The sequence below is a fragment of the Bombyx mori genome, chromosome 17 (genome assembly GCF_030269925.1).
Source record: "Bombyx mori chromosome 17, ASM3026992v2".
In the NCBI taxonomy this organism is placed as follows: Eukaryota; Metazoa; Arthropoda; class Insecta; order Lepidoptera; family Bombycidae; genus Bombyx; species Bombyx mori.
The window spans coordinates 11303430-11324405 of NC_085123.1; the positions used below are offsets into that span (position 1 = coordinate 11303430).

General features: G+C 36.0%; 1 protein-coding gene across 2 annotated transcripts in view; it reads right to left on the reverse strand.

The window, feature by feature from the left end:
- LOC101744910 (voltage-dependent T-type calcium channel subunit alpha-1G) overlaps positions 1–20976 on the reverse strand; it is a 187666-nt gene that overhangs the window by 73197 nt on the left and 93493 nt on the right. For both annotated transcript variants that reach the window (XM_062673401.1, XM_062673402.1), the window contains exon 3: positions 13757–14155. In XM_062673401.1, the coding sequence (XP_062529385.1) occupies positions 13757–13973 (217 nt within the window). In that variant the 5' untranslated portion in view covers positions 13974–14155. The remainder of the gene's footprint in view (positions 1–13756; positions 14156–20976) is intronic.

Below are 20976 nucleotides of genomic sequence, written 5' to 3' on the forward strand. Positions count from 1 at the left end.
CAGTTGGATCGTGCGTGGATGAAATTATCTCCGAAAATCTCTGAATTCTCTGAATTCTACAGCTCAGTGTCGTGAACGTGAATTCACGACCGTTCACGAAATTCTATCGCCTATTTACATATTTGTGTTGAGTTTGATAACGAATAGGCGGTATCGCTGTAGTTTTGGCTCCGAACTACCTTTACAAATTGCTCGCACGTGTAATCGGGCTGGAAGCCAAGGGTAGCTTATTACTTAGGGTTGACACTCTACCGTTTTATTTTCGAATATTTTTTATTTAAATATTTTGGTAAATAAATGAAACTTTACGAGTAGTAACATTTAAAGTATAAATATAATTAAAAACGATTCAATTGAGTAACGGACCACTCACTTATAATTAATTATATAAACGTTCCATATGACTTGGAAGTATGAATCAGTCCAGCCCAAAAGCCTATTTGAAATTGCCCAAGTGATCTCAATATACTACCTAAGATAGTTAAGGTCTACTTAATATAGCGAAAAATTCGGGTGCAAATTCATTAGTGTTTGCCATATTGTACATATATAACTTTAGTAGTCATAGTAATTTAATTATATACATTATATTACGACCCGCCCTCGCTTCGCTTTGGAAATATTATTGATAGCTGAAACCCGCGATAGTAACCGCGGTTATTTTGGTACCGTGCGTGACGTCGCGGGGCGAAGCTAGTCTAAGAAAAGTAGTCTAAATTACTCCTTATATCATCAGCTACATATCAAAACAGACAAAAATTGTAAAAAATGTTATTTTGGTGTATGTACCGTATATATATTCATATGCAAGTAGTAAAAAGCGGTTATTCAATTCCAGTTATCCAATTTTATTTATATGTATAGATAAATCTATCTTAACTAGAATTTTCGAATGACGTTTTAAAAAAAAAAAAGTTGTGTTAAAGTTTCGAACTTACATTCGTAATATAATTAATGGTTTTAATCTAGCTCCGAATGTTGTTTGAGATTGATAAATTGTTAATCCCTCTAAGCCAGATGCGTCTAGTTAAACTTCTTGAACTGAAACTCGTATTGCCATGTTGTAGCAGTTCTGTGTAGGTACTGGAAACTTTTAGCTCGTGACTTCATTCGGGTCGTTTGCAATCGAATGGAGTGGATATATGTAGCATGAAGTACATTTGGGTGTATATTTAGTTTTAACTAGCTAACCCGGCAGACTTCGTAGTGCTTCAATCGATAAATAAAAGACCTAAACTTTTGTATAAAATAAACTTAAAACAAACAAAAGGAATCGGTCTGACGGGGGACACATGAAAGGAAAAACAAAATTGTTATTTTTATTTAATTCAGAGTCAGATTTTCATATTTATCTGCCTTTTAAACCTTCTCGGGACTTCCACAAATAATTCAAGACCAAAATTAGCCAAATCGGTTCAGCCGTTCTCGAGTTTTAGCGAGACTAACGAACAGCAATTCATTTTTATATATAGAGATTACGTTTCTTACAGTTTTGGTAAATAGATAACAATGGAAAACAAAACAGACTCCTGTTAATTTTTTTTAACTTCTCTTTTGCATTTAAACTAAACTTTAATTTTGTTCAAATGAAATTTTCGCATCTGGATGTGAATAATTATTTCTCGTTTTGAAACGTGTCATCCCTATTTTATCTATCCTAGAGGTTGCAAATTGTAAAAATATTAGGGGAGTTACGGACTCCAAGGATGTAACACAAACAAATAGTAAGAACCTAATTTTCCAGTTATAAACCCTGTTTTGAGTGTACAACCTAATTTCACTGCTTCACGAGATACAAGTTGTCTAGAGCACTCGACATTGGAAATGTAACGAGAATTTTGAGATTCAGCGAATTTGAACCTTAATGATATTTGACTTAAAGTAGATATTTCTTTTGTGCTTTATTTGTGATTTCAATTTAAGCAAGGTTTCATTTTATTTTTTTATTTGCATATTCCAATGTTTCAAGTTAAAAATTCACTTAAAGGATGTCAGTGGTGAAGTGTGGTTTGTTTTCTTAATTGTATTTTACTTCTTAAAATATAAAACATCTTGTCTTGTGGCTTGTGGACAGAGGCTTAGCTTAGCTTACTGGCATCACTGATATTCACGAGCAATGACGGTTACTTAGCATCAAGTGGGCCATATGTTCGGTTGCCCCCAAAGCCAATAAAAATGATATCTTGATATAATTTTCATAAATGCTGGATGAGTGCTTTCTTATATTCAATACAGTTTTTAATTTTTTTATTTAGTATGTACATGTTTGTGACAACGGGTTTTTGGGCACCCAATGAATCCTCCTTAAATATAGATAAATAAAAAAATGCATCCGAAAAATATAATATATTAAACTTGGAACTATTACAAAATACATTGTATTTTGCTTAGTCATCAAATTGCGAGTTTTAACTTAATCATAGATTTAGCATATATCAAGAGTCCAACTGTCTATTTACATATATTTCTATTAACATATTGTTTTTTTTTAATTTGCTGATTTTTCATAATTCCACGAATCCGAGTGTTATACCTACTTAAAAATATATGTTTAGTGCGCCACTATCCATATATTGGTCGGGCCTGATTTTTTCGTTAATTAGAGTATTTCTGAATAAATATTAAAACAGTAATAGTTCTTTACACGTATATACTTAGATTAAGTTACTTTTGAAGTGAAACTTCTAATGCCACTTCCAAAAAGGTTAATTTCTTTTTTTTCCTTCCTAAGCTGATGGTCTAGAGGACTATATCAGCGTCACCGGGCTAGTAGGTAAGCTCACGAGGCTCAAACCTCAAACCTGGATCCTTTCGATCCATTAACGGTGCTTTTAGGTACCACAAGCACCGGTCACCGTTCTCATCGAAACCGTCGCTCGCGACAAAGGGCTCGACGAGTGAATTAAACCCACAGACACAGCCCACTGAGTTTCTCGCCGGATCTTCAGAGTGCGCCGCGTTTCCGATCCGATGGTAGATTCTGCGAAGCACTGCTCTTGCTAGGGCCAATGTTAGCAACACTCCGGTTTGAGCTCCGTGAGCTCACCTACACGTCAAGGAGAAGCTGAAATAGCCTTTCAAGGCTATCAGCATAGGTAAGGAGAAAAGGTCGCCATTTAAGACTGAAATTGCAATAACATTAAAATAACTGCTAAGCTAATCCACGAGATCTAACGCATGATTGGTCGCGGCACAATTTGGCAGTTCTATTGTGCACAGTAACAATCTCGTGTGCATTAACATTACCGATATCACAAGTAAATGTTTTGTTGTATCCCGTATTGTATGTTACGTACACAAACAACACCTTTGCGTCAAACTGTAACAATTTAAACGTTACGTTATCATTTCGTACGTTGGAGATACGCCAGTGGCGTTGTTTATTTTGTTATGGACAATTTTATAGACATCAGCAACCGTGAAAATATAAAACGGTACATTAATCTTTTTCAGCGCGTTCGGATTAACTTTCCATCGGTTCTTTTCGGGAATGTTTCCATAGATTTTTTTTTTTTTTTAAATCTGTTTACACGTTTGTTTTAAGCATAAAGTCGCCGAGTGGTCTACAAAGCACGCGTATTCATTTTTGGTAACTTTTAAGAGGATTATTTACTTATATACTTATATTATTTATATAAGTAGCCCTAAAGAAATAATCCTCTTAAAGGTTTAAATTGTTTGCATATAAATTGAGCCGTATAAGTAATGTATATTGTCTGTGACTTTTTTTTTGGCCATTGTAGGCAGACGAGCATATGGCCCACCTGATGGTAAGTGGTCACCGTCACTCATGGACGTCAGCAATGCCAGGGGCAGAGCTAAGCCGCTGCCTACCGTTAAGTGTTCATTTACAAATGTATAAGATGAAAAGTATAAGAGTTTTGATTGCTTGACCGAATCACTTAACAGTCGCTTAGGCTTTGACCTTTGAGATTAGATTCTGCGGTCATCATAATTAAAAAAAAATACCGTTAGACCGTCATCAAATATCGTCAACTTGGACTTCAGATAGGCTGCTTTCGGAGATCTAGGGGTATCAAAAGTAGGCTCCCGTGGGAGTGAGGTGGTTAACGGTGGGTTGAGCATCGTGGTCTTGCTTTCGACCTCCTTCCTACTTCTGTTTTATATAAGGTTCTCACACGGGTTGTTAAACGATAAACGGTTTGTAAGACGATTGCCCTGTCCAGCGCGCTCAATTGTTAGGCAAAAATCCAGCAATTTGTTGAGACAATAAACCTCCGACTATGGCCTCTTTTGTACACATTACATCGTACTTACGTCTGACTGAAAAAATCAAGCTGCCAGTGCATTATTGTCTCCTGTCTGTATGTACTACATTTATTTCGGAATTAAATAAATTTCAGCACACGTCACTAATTCACAATAGAACACTTGATGAATAAAATTGGGAGAAAGCAGTGCGAATAAAATACGTAGGTACAATACTACAAACAGGCGATTTTATTTATAATTCCTTTTTATACGCCTGATGATGAAAGTATGAAATGTTCGGCCACTGAGTTTCTCGCCAGGTCGTCTCAGTGGGTCGCGTTTCCGATCCGGTGGTAGATTCTACGAAGCACTGCTCTTGCTAGGGATAATGTTAGCAAATTGTCTCAGGTTGATCCCGTGAGCTCACATGCCCCTTAGTTTACCAGCGAATAGGTAGGGAAGAAAAAAAGGACATTACAAAATCTTCAAAACCTTTCTCGTATCCTAAATATTATAAACCAGTTATAAATGCAAATGAATGCAATGATTTTGGCTGTGTTACAGTTTTCGAACGGATACGGGCTAAGGAAGTTGAAATGAGGCATACTTTGCGAAATAGATAAGCCGCCCGGTAATGATGCCTCTATGAGCGAGTCTATCCTGAGTTAAGTAACAAATTTAAAAGAAAATGGGAGTGTTGACACTAAATCACACATGGGTGTTCTTAAGCTCATTTTCTTGGTGGATGAATGAAAGTATACAGCTTATCAGATGCTGTTTTTTATTCTATAAACGAATCTTCGTGTGTGATACACGACCAAAGGATTTGGGGCACGTATTCAGTATGTTTTCGCATATATATTTTTATTACACCGTCAATTAAGATTTCAATGTTCCTTGAAAGCTGCAGATATTAATTACATAGGAATTCTCTGTTGTCTGCTTTGTTGTTTTGAAAGGAAAAAATCGGAGTCTTTATCTCGCTAAATTCTTCTAAAAAAAGTTCATTACCAATATTTAAGTTAACCAATATTATATGTTGTTGATTAATACAAAAATGGGTTGTTGATTTTAAGCAAATTTTATAAAATTTCGAACTAAGCTAAAATTAGATAGACATTAATTTTACTTGTATGCTTGTTTCTTAATCGGTGATTGTTATCATTGCTAAGTCTTATGATCAATTAAATGTAAAGACGAATTTATTCGTAAACTGATGTTAAACGGTTGTTAGAGGGATACAGAAATCATAATACAAATACGACCGCTCACAGCGAAAAATGGGAAGCAAAAACAAGTCTTACTTTGATTTCTTGACCACGAAAAATGTTTGACGGTCACGTCCAAAGTAAAACCAGTAATACCTTTATTAGCACATAACGACTGTTATTAAAAATTAACGATGGCTATTCGATGTGAATTTCGTATAACAAACGTAATTAAGGAAGCCGTAAGCCACCGCACACCTAAGTATCCGTTGCGTTGGCCGGTTTTACTACTAGCGTCCGCAATTCTTTCGGTCACCGCGTTTTGTTATTACGTACAAAATACTGTAAGTTGATTTTAATAAATATGTTTTTTTTTCGTGATAGAAAATCAAGCTTTTTTTTATTGCCCTTGTAGGAAGACGAGCATACGGTCTACCTGATGATGAGTATTTACCGTCGCCCATCGATGTCAGCAATGCCAGGGGCAGAGCCAAGCCGATACCTACTGTTAAGTACCACAAGCCTCGTTTGAAGAAGGATATGTCATAGCACTCGGGAAACACCGTGGAGGGGAGCTCATTCTAAAGCCGGATGGTTTGTGGCAAAAAATATTTCTGGAAACGCCCTGTGGATGAACGCAGTGGCTCCAGGTAGCATGGATGAAATCTATTCCGGTGGCGGGCGGTGCGATGGTAAAAACGAGATGATCGAGTCATCTCAAACAATTCCTCAGATCACTTCCCGGGGAACATATGGTATAAAATGCAGAAAGAAACGAAGTCCGCAGACCCGGAGAGTCCAAACATCTAAACAATTTAAAAAAAAAAGTGTGTGTGTCCGCTCCGACGCACGACTGGAGTTTACTGGATATAAAAAATTAAACGAAACAATACGAGAAATAGTTCTATATTACGACAACACGATACACTACAGATTATTAAACAAATTAACGAGACACAAAACAAACGACTAACAAATATATGAAAATACAATAATGAGAGAAACGCGCGATCAGTACGAGGCTTTGTGGCGGACTGCCGGCGCAGCAGCCCGGCGTCACCTGCAATAACGCGGCCGCGCGTTGGCTCCTGATTGGCGCGCGCACGCATCACGCAATCAGGAGCCAATCAGGCGCATAACGCATTTCGTGTGACATGCTAGTACGATTTTGATTGGCGCGCGCACGCATCACGCAATCAGGAGCCAATCAGGCGCATAACGCATTTCGTGTGACATGCTAGTACGATTTTGGTCCCCATAATTTTCATACCCCGGGCCTATATATGTAAATCGATTCTAAAGGAGTAAACTCCAATAAAAAAAAAACTTGTAATAAGCGACACTATCGATGCTATTGTTTGATTGAATGCATATGTTTATCACTTATGCATCCTATCAATAAACCCAAACGTTTGATAGCCACACGTTGATAAGGCAGTGTAGTTTTATTGCTAGCGTGGACTCGTTGAATAAAAAAATATTTTTAGATAATATTTAGTAAAACACATTTTAGCGAAATTTGCCGAACCCCAAAGAGCGTACAGTTCACGCTTAATAATAACGTTGAACGAACAAATAGGTTGCGAGTTAATTTTAAATTTTTACGTCGTACGCGGTTCAAGTGTACAGATCCGAGAGTTCACATACTTCATTTATTACGAATAAGAAATACCGGGGAGATGTACGAATATATTTCGAATGAGGAAAGTATTGGATTTCTTCTTGCGTTTCAACGGAACCCATAATTTTCCGGAACACGTTACTTTTCATACAGAAAAGTCTTTGAGTTGAGGAACGGTGACCGCGATACGATATTGAATCAAAATTTAATCCCGATCTCAATTCGATTTCGATGATGAAAGGAATCCCTCAAATTGTGGTGTTCCAACAAAAGGCGCCCACGTCTTGTACCATAGTATAAAACAATTAAGATTCATTGCCCACACGCTCCACTTCTGATATTAACCAGATTTGTTTTTCATAATTTATATGATAGTTAACTCCGGGTTTTCACGCACATTTTTGTTTTGTATTTGTTATTGTCTTGAACTTTTCTTTTTGTTAAATTGGAATATTTGTTCGACTACACTATTAAAGGGTTTATTGACGAATAAATTAATAGTAGATTTTCAGTGCGTTATTAAATTTCATGTAGTATAATAATATCATATAAGTATAATATAGAATTTAGACAAAAAAACCTACGCGTCGAAGGAAGAATATCCTTTTTGGTTTGAAGTCAGGTCGAGTACGCTAAGAGGAAGAAAATTACATCGAATTAAATTTCTTTCTACTTACATTTTATTACGTAAATTACTTTTGTAAATTACTCTATTTTCCTCTCTCCTTTTGTTCGTTTGAGTATTAGTAAATGTATTAGCAATTAACATATTTTTTACAGCTTAATCTCGCGACTTTATAGTCATTATATTATTTGAATATTGGGCAAACTGTTGTGTAACTACGCTATTTTATTCACAACACGAGATTTGACCGTAAAAGTAGTTGTAATTATGTTTACGTCTAGTGAAAACCGGAGAAAGTACTAGTGAAAAATGTATTTATGAACTACCATTATACCCGGTTAAACGATATAAAGGTTTTTAGCATACGTCAACGTTCATATTAATATGCTCCTAAATGACAAGGGTTTGACAAAGGAGCTCAAATTAGGAGAGATCAGTATTTAGCAGCGGAAAAGTGGGGGACGATGATGATATTGGAAACTGCCTTAATATGTATCATAATGCGTGACATCATGTGTACATCGTTTTATATAAAATTAAAATACATCTACAGTGATTCTGTAAGTATTTTTCTGCTTAATTAAATATAAAGAGGTAGACTAATCGTGAATTCAAATTTAAAAAATCCATAAGATCAGAATAAAAAAAACATTTGGTTTGTTCTAAAATGGATATTCCTGAAAAATGTCTTTGCCTTAATGCACGTGTGTTTCATAGAAAGTAACAAATAGTAAAACCATGCCAGAAACACAGACGTCTCTGTTTTAGTCGATGGTACAGATAAGAGTTTCTAAATTGGTTCATTAGTAAGAGACTTGTGGAAAGTAATATTCTAGAAGTAACCGTGTAACAAGTAATTCTAATTTTGAAATAAAAAAATAATTGAATTCTGAATAAAAATCGTAGCGTAAAACAGCGAAATCATCTAAAGCCTAGATTATATCTGTCGAGCTCTAGGTCTTTGCGGAACGAGGTCACGGTCACAACAATTAAAGCCAGCCGCGCCGTGGTTATTTCACTTTTAATTTAGTTTCTGTCTCTCAGAACAAAAATTAAATGTAAATACATAAATAACTCTGTGATGATTCACAATATTGACCGTTTCGAGTGTTTGTTTGATGAAACGATGTCAAAACATTTAGGTTAGCTTTGTTGATGAGAAAATGAGTGTTGTTGTAAGGTATTTAAATCATACGGAGATAAAATATTTAATGGCTCCGAAGAATTTCCATAAAGCTTTTCGCTTGAAACTAATTATTTTTGATAAATATTTGTTGAAAGCTTGTTTCAGTTTTATTTAGAATTTAATTAATTTAGAATAGAATAGATTCGATAATTCTAGTCATTGTAGTTTGTTGGTTTAAAAAATCGTCAGCCATAAAGTAAGTAAGCAGGTAACGGCAAGCCTATAAAGTCAGATACTTTTTTTTTATTGCTTAGATGGGTGGACGAGCTTACAGCTCACCTGGTGTTAAGTGGTTACTGGAGACCACAGACATCTACGACGCAAATACGCCACCCACCTTGAAATATCAGTTCTAAGGTCTCAGTATAGTTACAGCGGCTGCCCCGCTCTTCAAACTGAAACGCGTTACTGGTTCACGGCAGAAATAGGCAGGGTGGTGGTACCTATCCGTGCGGACTGACAAGAGGTCCTACCACTAGTAAAAAATACTAAAAATAAATACTTCTTTCCACTCAACTGTACTTTTATGTTGTTCTGTTACAAGGTTTCGAAAAGCATCAAATAGAAATGCCTCGGGGAAGGACTGCATACATTTGCTGCCTTATTCATTTCTCATTCCCTTTGAACAGTTCTTACAGTTTATCAAAGCACGTGCATTCAAGATTGGCGCAGTCCATGAAACTATATTCCGGGTAATATCTAAGAACAGCTTAGTTTTGTATTTGTGATCGGATAATAATGAGATTTGCGTGCTTTCATTCATACTTTGTAGTTATTGATGACTGATTGTTCTAATGCTTAATAGTAAAAAATTACGATAATTAATATTAGACTTATTTACACCAGACTACAGAAATAGAACTAAACTAGCCGTACTTGCCCGCTTCGCTGGAGATTTAAAATTAACATTATTATTTATTGTCATTATTATTAGGGAGTCCAACACTCATATAAATATTAGCCTATAATATATATAGCCTATTAGCCTATAATATATATAGCCTATATATAATTACATGTATTTTCTACATGAATACCAAGTTTCAAGTCAATCGGATGCATGGTTCAGTAGTTATAACGGAACATCCGTAAAAACTTAACGAAAAAACTTAAAAACTAACGAATTTAAGTCTCAAGCCGGAACTCACACGGCTGCTAGCCCCACTAGATAAGCTGTAGACAGTTTGCACAATCTGCCAGATAAGAGACGTAGCTAAATCAAACCCGCAAAATTATAATTCGTGTAATTACCGGTGGTGGGACCTCTTGTGAGTCCGCGCGGGTAGGTACCACCGCGCCGCCTATTTCTGCCGTGAAGCAGTAATGCGTTTCGGTTTGAACTTATATCTCAAGGTGGGTGTCGCGTTGACGTTGTAGATGTCAATGGGCTCCAGTAACCACTTAACACCAGGTGAGCTGTGAGCTCGATCACCCATAAAAGCTATAAATAAATAAATAAAATATCTCTAAACATACTTTATGAAATATTAGGCACAAAGTTTATTACATTCATAATTCACACAGTGTTACCAGTATCTCTTTAATAAACTCTCAGCTCCGTTGTGCATGTTAAATCGCCGTGGTCTTGTTTGGATAGTCTGTGTGAACTACACTAGAAGTTCAGGTCAACATAGACACAGAGTTGGCCGCCATTGTAAACCAATCTAGACAAGTATAGGTATAGTAATTCTCGCTATACGCGGGCAGTAAATTTAACAAAACACCCATTGCCCCGTGAGATTCCATTTATGGTCTTGGCTGTTTCAATAATATAACTTGTATGGTTTAATATTACAGTATTAATGCTTGCCTTGTGCGAATTCCTTTGAATATATGAGAAATCTTGGTTAGATCTAGGAGCAGAAACTTAACGATTATGTTTTCTAGAATATAAAAGATTCATCCATGCCACAGAATTTTAAAATGCTTCGATTAGGGGGTGATGTGATCTTGACATGCAGGTTACGACTACTGTTTAAAAGTAAAAGTAAAGATAATATATTGTATGTCTTAAAGTTAAATGAAAAAATTATAATAATAATAACCGTGTCATTCTGCACAGGATATTGAGCCAAGGTAATATTGTTTTTATGTAATCGTTCGCTTAGGTATACCTTTGCCTATTTTATAGTTGATCGGACATTTTGAAATTGGGACAAATTAAGACTCAGTTACACGGAAAGGAGAGCAGATTTCTTAAATTCCATATTAATTGAAATTTGATAAAAATTGAATAAAACCGACGATTTTTAAAAGTACTTTCTATACAATATCAATACAGCTTTCTACGTAAAATGATATGCACGAAACTCTTGATTAATGAAATGCAGGTTCGTAATTTGATAGCGACTCGCCCTAATCCGTGGACGAAATCGTAGTCTTCTAAAGGTTTCTTTCTAATCGTCGGCCCGTCTAGGAAAATTATGTAATCAATCTTCATGAAAACCTTTATTTCCTGGTTCAATGAACTGTTTTGACTGAATTACAATAGACTATAATAAATAAATAATAAATAAATATTTACTAATAATCACGCCACGTTAACTGGTCCCGTGATAAGTTCGTAAAGAACTTGTGTTACAGGTACCAGATGACGGAAATAAATGTAAGATTTTTATTATAGACACATACATATAATTAATATACATCCATAATTATAACCCTGGAAAAGACATTTTATATTTAACATACAAATACATATCTTCCTTTGGCGGGATTCGAACCCGCGACCCCCTTGTGTAGTGACCATGTCACTTACCACTACACCAGACGGCCGTTTGAACGTTTCCCGTTTGACGGCATGGCTTTGAAACAAATTTTGTAAGAAATTGCTTGTGTACTTGAGGGCGTGTGTGCGCCCTCTCATACACATTCGAGCAGTGCTTACGTGTTAAGTACACCTGAGCAATCTCATTCCATATTCAGGTATAATTCGTTTGGTAATATCATAAATATTTGGTATATTTTCAAATAAAAATTTCGTTAAACATTCGATCACAAAGGAAAATTCCTAACATAGTTTTCACGTCGCCATTCTAAAGATGACGCGTAAAAGATTATTTCCATGCGAATATAAAATACATTTTTAATAGTAATCATAAATTATTTAGTGTCTGTTTATCATCACAATCTCCGGGCGTCTATGAGTACTCCATTGTGCGATGTACACAGTACTGAGCTCACATACGTGTTTATACTACGGGTTTTTGGGTGTTTTTAATAAACGTAAAAGTCTGTTATAATCCAGTTCGCCACAGATTAAAATAGCCCAATGTTTTTTTAGTACTAACGAAGGTCTAACACGTTGTTTAATTTTGATGAACTAATTGAATTTTGTACGGTAACATGAAAATGGATGTTTGATGTATCTAGGCGTTTTGGCTGAACATTATTTTAGAGCGACTAATCACGCTTCGTAAATCCTAATTGAAAATTTTTAAAGGTATTTGAGACGTTTTTAATGTTAGCAATTTTGAATTGGATTTTTTTAAAGTTTAATATGTAATATATGGTTAGCACGTTTTTTATTTGTAGCTGCCATAAGGGGGGGGTTATGCCGTAATCGCCACGCTTGGCAGGCGGGTTGGTGATCGCAGTACTCGGTGCCTTGCACAGGTAATGCTGCTGACCGTTACCGGCCAGGAGATTTCCGCAGGATTACGGAGCCGAAACGTGGACACTGACTAGTCCACCAACTAAAAGTTATTCAGCGAGATATGGAGCGAGCTATGCTTTGTTTGTCATTGCGAGACCGAATACGCAATGAGGTCATTCGGGCAAAAACCAAAGTGATCGATATAACTCGCAGAGTTAGTAAGCTGAAGTGGCAGTGGGCTGGTCACATATGTCGCAGAACCGATAATAGTTAGAATAGACGTGTTCTGGAGTGGAGATCGCAAACCGGCAAACGTAGTGTAGGACGCCCTTCTGCTAGATGGAGCGACGACCTGCGCAAGGCAGCTGGCAGTAACTGAATGCGTAGAACCGAAGATCGGGTTCAGTGGCGAGCTTTGGGGGAGACCTATGTCCAGCAGTGGACTGCCGCAGGCTGATGATGATATATGTAGAATAAGATGCATTTTGGATTTTGCATGGTTTGTTTACCAAGATACCTCAAGCACGGACCAGAAGTGCGGTAGTACTCTGGTAGTTGTGATACTGCGAAATGGGTGATGATAATCGTTGAAAAAACTATAGACCCATCTCAATTCCGAACCACGTATAAGAATTGTTACAAACATTATGGTGCGCAACCTTGAAGGTTTCTAGCCTCGCGAATAAGCCGAAAAAGCTACAATACCGTAGAAGATAATGATAGCAATTTAACAGAGCACATTGCTCGAAGAACAAATGGCCGCGACTTCTCTTCGGACCGCTCACCGGAAGATGTTGGTGGGTTGGCTTATAACGAGGGTAGAACGATGACCTGTTATATTTTATGCGAGTCATCTAAATACGGGCTGTGCAGGTCATTGTGGCAAACCTTGGAGGAGGCCTATCACCAACAGTGGACGTCTGTAGACGAAGAAGATGACATTTTGATTACAAAGACAAAAAAAATATTATTGCTCTAGACGAGCCCATAGTAGACAAGACGGTGGTATCCACCCGTAAGGGTTCATAATGCGATGCGTTTACACAGTCTTACGGATTTTTCTTTGCCTTCATTTATTTTTATGTTATCTAATTCCTCCATCATAGAATTAATTCTTGAAATGTGTCAGGTACGTATTATTGCAGAATTGAAAGTCGTATTTTTCGATAAAAGCAAGCCAGCCGACCCATTCATTAGGTCATGACGGAATCAAAACTGGAACTTCACTGTTATTCACAAATATGAAGACGAAAGTAGTCTGAAATTGTATGTATGTAGTCTCATTATTTAATATTTTATTGAAAAGGATATGGATTCGTGATGAGTTTCAAGCACCAGCTCCTTGGCCTTGTGTCTTGAGTCAAATACCGTAGTGCGACAGGAGTGAAACCGGGGTACGGCAGGCCCTGGCCCACGGAACTCTCCGTGCTCACCCCTCCTTCCGAATCCGACTCCACCCCGTCGGATTCCGAGCATCCCCCACTAGTGTCCGATTCTCCCCCGTCCCGATACCCGTAGTAAGGCATTTCTCTCGACTTAATTTATAAGCTCATTTTATCACTTGAACAGTCTTATACTACATCTTAGATGTTTTTAACTATACACATACGAATCGGTTTGTGTTTGAAGTGAATGTTTTGATCGTTCCGTCACTGTGCTGGCGAGGAACTCCATGATTGAGGTGAGCGCGAACTGGTAACTCTTTTATCTGTAACAAAAAAAAATAAACTATTAGTCTATCGAATAAACCGTTGCATGAGAAGGCGCAGAGTGAGTTATTAGTGACTTTTGTTAATCGTTTTGCTTGGAAAAAAAAGCGTTAAAAAAAAGATCAAGCTTTACGTTTTGTACAAACTTCTTTCTTACTGGTGGTAGGAGCTCTTGTGAGTCCGCGTGGGTAGGTACTACCACCCTGCCTATTTCTGCCGTGAAACAGTAATGCGTTTCGGCTTGAAGGGTGGGGCAGCCGTTGTAGCTACACTTGAGGCCTCAGAACTTATATCTCAAGGTGGGTGGCGCATTTACGTTGTAGATGTCTATGGGCTCCAGTAACCACTTTATATCAGGTGGGCTGTGAGCTCACCCACCCAGCTAAGCAATAAAAAAAACGAAGGATTTGATTCGAGTTTCAGATGCGAAATGAAGGGCATCCCATTGTTTATTGTACACGGACCGACGGACAGACAATCTACGTTGTGCTAAGTGATTAAAAGAGTCCATAGATACTACATTGTGAATGCTGCGAGCTATTACAAGGCTTTGTTTAATGTTAAGACAAATCGTACAATTAACTCGCAACAATTATAAGCCTACATGTGTACTCATATACTCATATGTATAGGTAAAACTATCTTGCTTATTTCTGTAACAAAACTTCAAAATCTGATCCGATATGAAACCAAACTGGTGTCTCAAAGTGGTTCCCGGTATTCCTGTTTTGATGTCGTGCAATAAAAGCTTCCACTTTTATTTATTTATTTAACTTTATGCACACAATTACAGTGGCGGTCTTAATGCCTAAGGCATTCTCTACCAGTCAACCAAGGGTGTCATGAAAGTCCTTTGATAGGTTTATTCCTTTTTGATAATAAGAGAAAAAATATATACATACACATACAAATATATGTACATATTATTTTCTTACGCGCCACAAAAACGGTGATACTATAATCGTAATCCAGCCGTAAGGCCAATAAAGTTCAACCACAAGGTTAATAAGATACTAGTAATTACCTCAAACAGTTCACATAGGATAGGTTAAATTAATACCTGAATAATTACTACGACCAAAATGACTAACGACTTTTCCGTGTACACAAAGGAAGTAATAAAATATTTATGGAGGTAGTATTGTTGCGTGTTCTTCTTACTTATGAAAGGCTGTATAATTTGAACATGTTTAATGACTCGACGATTTCACGATCGAATTACAGTAATTTTATAAGGGTGAAAGTATGAATTATAAAATAAGATGACACTTATAGTTTGTGTTATAAGATCCTTCATTTTGTTAGTGAGAATAAGAAAAATAGTAAAGATCCACGTTCTCATCTTAAAATGTTTTAAATGCATGTGGGATTTGTTTTGAAAAACAGAAGTTATACTATTAAATATATGATATTTTTTCCTCTGTTGCTAGTAAGGCTACTCAGCCCACCAAAATTGCTTAGCAAGAGCAGCGCTTCGCTGAATCTACCACCGGATCAGAACCGCGACCCACTGAGAAGATCCGGCGAGAGATACAATGGGTTAAGTTGGACGTTGAAGTCTTTGTTGGACTAGACGAGAACAGGGGCAGGTTCTTGGAATGTCTAAAAGCACCGTGAGCTGATCGAGAGGATCTGAAAGGACAGTTAATCTAGTTCTGGTCATATTGGTGACTAATAAAACACAATACATGATTAAACAATTTTATGTATTGGAGTATTAAAAATAAAAAAATATACCAGTATAATACCAAATATATGTCCAGTACTTTCTGTACAGTATTGGAACAATCAAACAGAATAGTCAAAATAATTCAAAAACCGAGCCAGCGAACTATAGCTTAGTAAAAATGTTCTGGGTAAAACATTTAAATTTATTTAATTTAGTGTTCTATTTAAATAAAAATCAATAACTAACTGTTTGACGGAACATCGATTGAGAATGGCTCGGCCAATTTCTTTCTCGCTGTAATTGTCCTTGCAATTGTACGATGAACATTTTTGTTGCCATGTATTACGTGACATTAAAAATATTGTTTTTTATTGAACGCATGTGTTGTGGATTATATTTAAAAAAAAAAACAGACATGAATCTTTTACTGTAATAAAAAAGAAATCTACCACAGAGTATATCCCTGAATTTGGACATTAAGCGAAAACATTATGATCACCGAAACAACCATTAAACTTTTACGAATGTGATCCATCCCTTCAAATTACCGTATTACGTCTAATCCTGTGATAACATAAAAACGGGATTCATGAACATCCTTCTTGGCTACACACACATAACAAAAAAAGAGTATATAGCATCCACGGTTATAAATGGAAACTAGAATATAATTACGTATTTGGTAAATTTTAAAGCGTAAATTTTTGTATAAGCAATAAAACATACAATTTTCTTCCATTTTCACGAGTTGTAGACATAAAAAATATTACTTTTACGATTTAATCTCGCATTTTTTTTTATTGTTATTGTATTACTTCCGACGAACGACTTACCATCCGACCCATTAAACTGTAATATTAGTAGTTTTAAATATGCGATTACACATTTCTAAAATAATTGTTATGACTGTGGTCCCCGAAACTGTCTATTGAAATACATACATGCCGGCATTAAAACTGACTGTCCACACATTTATTTATTGATGAACTTTGTACTGAATACGAACTTGTAAATCTTTTTACCCCTGGCATTACGGATCTTCATAAGCTGCAATAACCATTTATCATCTGGGCTGATTTCGGCGAAAGGCAGGTCTGCGTCCAATTTCAGCACAAAAAATAATCTTAATGTGGGCCACATCATCTCAATCGAAAGTATTTTTGGTCGTGCAAGATGTGTTTACTCATGTTACACTTATCTTTTATGCATATCTCATTTCGTATATACGTTTACATTCTTATATACATTTGTACACGTCGAGTAGAGAACGTGATAGAGAAAAATGTGAGGCACTTTCAAAAATAAAAAACAATTCCCTCTGGAAGACATACGTTTTAGATTTAATTACGGTGAGATGTAATCTCAATGTTTGAATATGCTTTGATTATTGTTATCTATATATATAAAAATGAATTGCTATTCGTTAGTTTCGCTAAAACTCGAGAACGATTGGACCGATTTGGCTAATTTTGGTCTTGAATTATTTGTGGAAGTCCAGAGAAGGTTTAAAAGGTAGATAAATATGAAAATGCTCGGAATTAAATAAAAACAACAATTTTGTTTTTCCTTTTATTTGTCTTCCGTCGGACGGGTCCCATTTGTTTGTTTTAAGTTTATTTTATACAAAAGTTTAGGTCTTTTATTTATTGATTGTGGCACTACGAAGTCTGCCGAGTCTGCTAGTTAAATATAAAAAATAGTGAATATAAAGCGGTACAGCCGCTAATACGTTGTTAATTAATGGCGTTGTTAATAATGAAACAAGAAAAAGATACGATGATGAAATAATACGTTGTTAATAATGAAATAAGAAAAAATGTAAGCTTTAATTAAGAATGGTTGCAGTGCTGCCTCGTACTTTTAAAATATACTTCTCGTGGAATCTACGAAGTATTTTCCAAGTTAAGGCGTCAATTCAAAGTGTCAGAAAAACATAAGGTTATAAAGCGAGAGTCATTTCTCAACTCACTCGCGTTCTAGATGAAACTCGCAAATGGCCACACAAAGAACTTAGGAAATTGCTCTTTCTACACACTTTATGTGTTTCTCTTTAAAGTTTTTTTATGCGAAAACAAAATGTACTTAGGAGTTTTATGTCATAATTTCTTAAAGTATGTTATGAGTTTGATGCTATTTCTATTTTATCACTATTTTTCCTTGCATTTAGTAAATTCTGTCTCAACGATCTCTTGTCTTTAATTTCTTTTTCATCGTTCCCTCACTGCTGAGGATCGCGACCACATGTGACTTTCCTCCATAGTGTTCGGTCATGGGTGGCTTGGGCCGTATGATATAGACTACCACTAATCGCTTTTTTAACCAGAATTGACCATTTGGCTGGTATTCTGCCCACTCCATAAAAATAATAGAGGTCTTTAATTTATCTGTGACATATTTGAAAAATATTTTTTACTGGTTTTATTGTGTGCGTTCATAGCAAAAATTAAACAGTATAGTAATAAACTAATAAACAATAAGCTAAAACAAATGTTAACGGTAATGTTAAACCCAATAAATTGTCTCAAGAAATAAGTGAGAAAGAGTCTCACGTCCAAACAGTAATACGACGCCATAACGATGTCGCACCCTAAGGCTATATATAGTTCCTTCGCTTGTTCAACAAATCATGGTCGACCCACAATATCCCATTATATCGTACATCCATTTTTACAGAAAATTCTTTTGTTAACCATTTTATTTGTAAAGTTTCGAAATATCCGAATAAAACTAGTAATAGACTTTGCGTCTCGTTCATCTCCGTGGGAATTAGAAGGCCCCGAACTTCTTTCTTAGTCAAAACTTGGCCAAAGGGTTCTAGTTTTCAAACTGTTTGGTAATAAATTTGTTTCAAGAGGAAACTTTCATGAACCTCAATATTTTTCATGAAATAGAAACAAATCTTTTGTGAACACAAAAATTACTTTCGATTTGTGATGATCATAAAACGCAGGATGGGGATATAAAGTGTGAAGTGGGAGAAAAATTGGTCTATTTCATAATAAGCGTTCGAGTGGTCCTTCATTTAAATGGTATTTAAAAAAGTGAAATTAAATAGCAGCCAGATGCAACCTGATGGTCGTTCTCGTTAAACAAAGTGTTTTTGGCAAACGCTATGTGGGCATTCGTATAGCAATTAACATTACTGGCTCACATCTCGGGCTTTATGATAGGAAGGCGGCTCAGCTTTATAGCAATAAAGGTGCGTACGATAACCTACTCAAAATCGGACTCAATAAATATGTTATCAAGAATTTCTGTTATGAAATTGGCAAACGGACAAGAAGCAATCGTTATTTAGTACTAGCAGATATGGCAGACTTCGTAGTGACTCAATCGATAAATAAAAATCCAAAACTTTTGTATAAAATAAACATAGAAACAAACAAAAGGAATCCGTCCTGGACTGGGGACACATCAAAGGAAAAACAAAATTGTTAACTTTATTTAATTCCGGCATTTATATATTTATTTACCTTTTAAACCTTCTCTGAACTTCCACAAATAATTCAAGACCAAAATTAGCCAAGTCGGTCCAGCCGTTCTAGAGTTTTAGCGAGACTAACGAACAGCAATTCATTTATATATATATATATATATATATATATATATATATATATATATAGAAGAAGAAGATAGAAGATATATACCGTTCGCATATGCAAATAAAAAACAAAATACAAACGCCACTAGTAATTTGCGTGTTGTTGATACATTAAAGACAAATGAAGCAATATAAATCATTTCGCACCCCAACGACAGTAGTGTGCCATTAACAGAAGCAATTACATAAAGCTCAATCGTAAACCAGCACTTAAAGCGTTGTCTGTCGTTGAAACATCAAAGTAAAATTGTCATTCTCGTTACCGATCGCTTGTACTGGTACGTTCTAAATATACTCCGGCATACAATATTAATCATAGGAACGACAAAACCGACAACTCCATCGAAATGACGTCACTCGGCAACACGCTGAAGTCATAAATCACGTAAAACAAGTTACCATAAAGCCGCTTCACACAGCATACTAGTGAAACACTTATAATTTTATTCGCAATGGTGAAGTATTGTTTTCGTGAAATTTATTCTGAAATTTCGTGCCGGCCTCGGCGCGACTCCGACACTTATGGATCGGTTTTATTGGAAATATTGTGTCGGAGATAGAAAAAAAAGCGAAGTTCTCGACCATTTATAATCCGAATAGCTGGAAAACGCTTCATAAAAGTAATTTATAGCGCAAACGAGAATTTTTATCTTTTGATAGCTAGCAGTCTGTGAAGCGTTGGAGCGTGTTTCAATTATGTCGTTTAGAAAAAGATTCACACCTTCTGATGTCGCGGTCTTTGCTTTTTTTTAATATTTCGAATTTCGCCGTCACAAATTTATTTAGACCTGAATAACATTTAAGTAATTTATATTTCTGAAGTTTAGGTGTAACTGCGATCTGTTGAAGAGTTCGAGAATTTCTGGTTTCCTGAACATTCGATAGCCCTTGAGATGAGTGGATAGTAAGCAAAGAAGACGAGTTTCAAGAGATATCGAAACCGTTTCTGTAGAAGTGGCTGCCTCCTGAACGATATTGGAATTTCATTGGCTAGCTTGGACATCATGCGCCCAAACATCGATTACCATTTTTTAATTTTTAATTTTCTAGAATTTAACGTAGGCGTAAATTATTTCTTTTTGACTCGCGTGACTGGGAAATCGAGATTATTAATTGATGTTCAGAAGTGAGAAACAATATTATGTAGTGGTAGAAGTTTGACGAAGCCTGAATCAACCAACTTCTGATGAACTGCCGGATCAATTAATTATGATTACTATTATTCTTGTTTAATTTGCTCAGCCAACTGTTGATAGAAAAACTTAATTAAGTAAGTCTAAAATCTACAGTCAAGTTTACTTACATCAAAAATCAAAATTTTAATTGTTCGTAGGAATTTTCAATTTTTCAAGCATTATTTAAGTGCTGTAAGTAAGTCCGCCATGTTTCAAAGAAATTACTTGTTCCTTGTATGTATTACTAAAAATCTTCGATTCGACTTGTCCAAAGTCATTGTCCTCTTCATAACGTGCTCAGTGACTGCACCCTTATGTTATGGCTATATTTTGGGTAAATTGCGCATTTCAGTACACAGTAGTACAATGGTACAG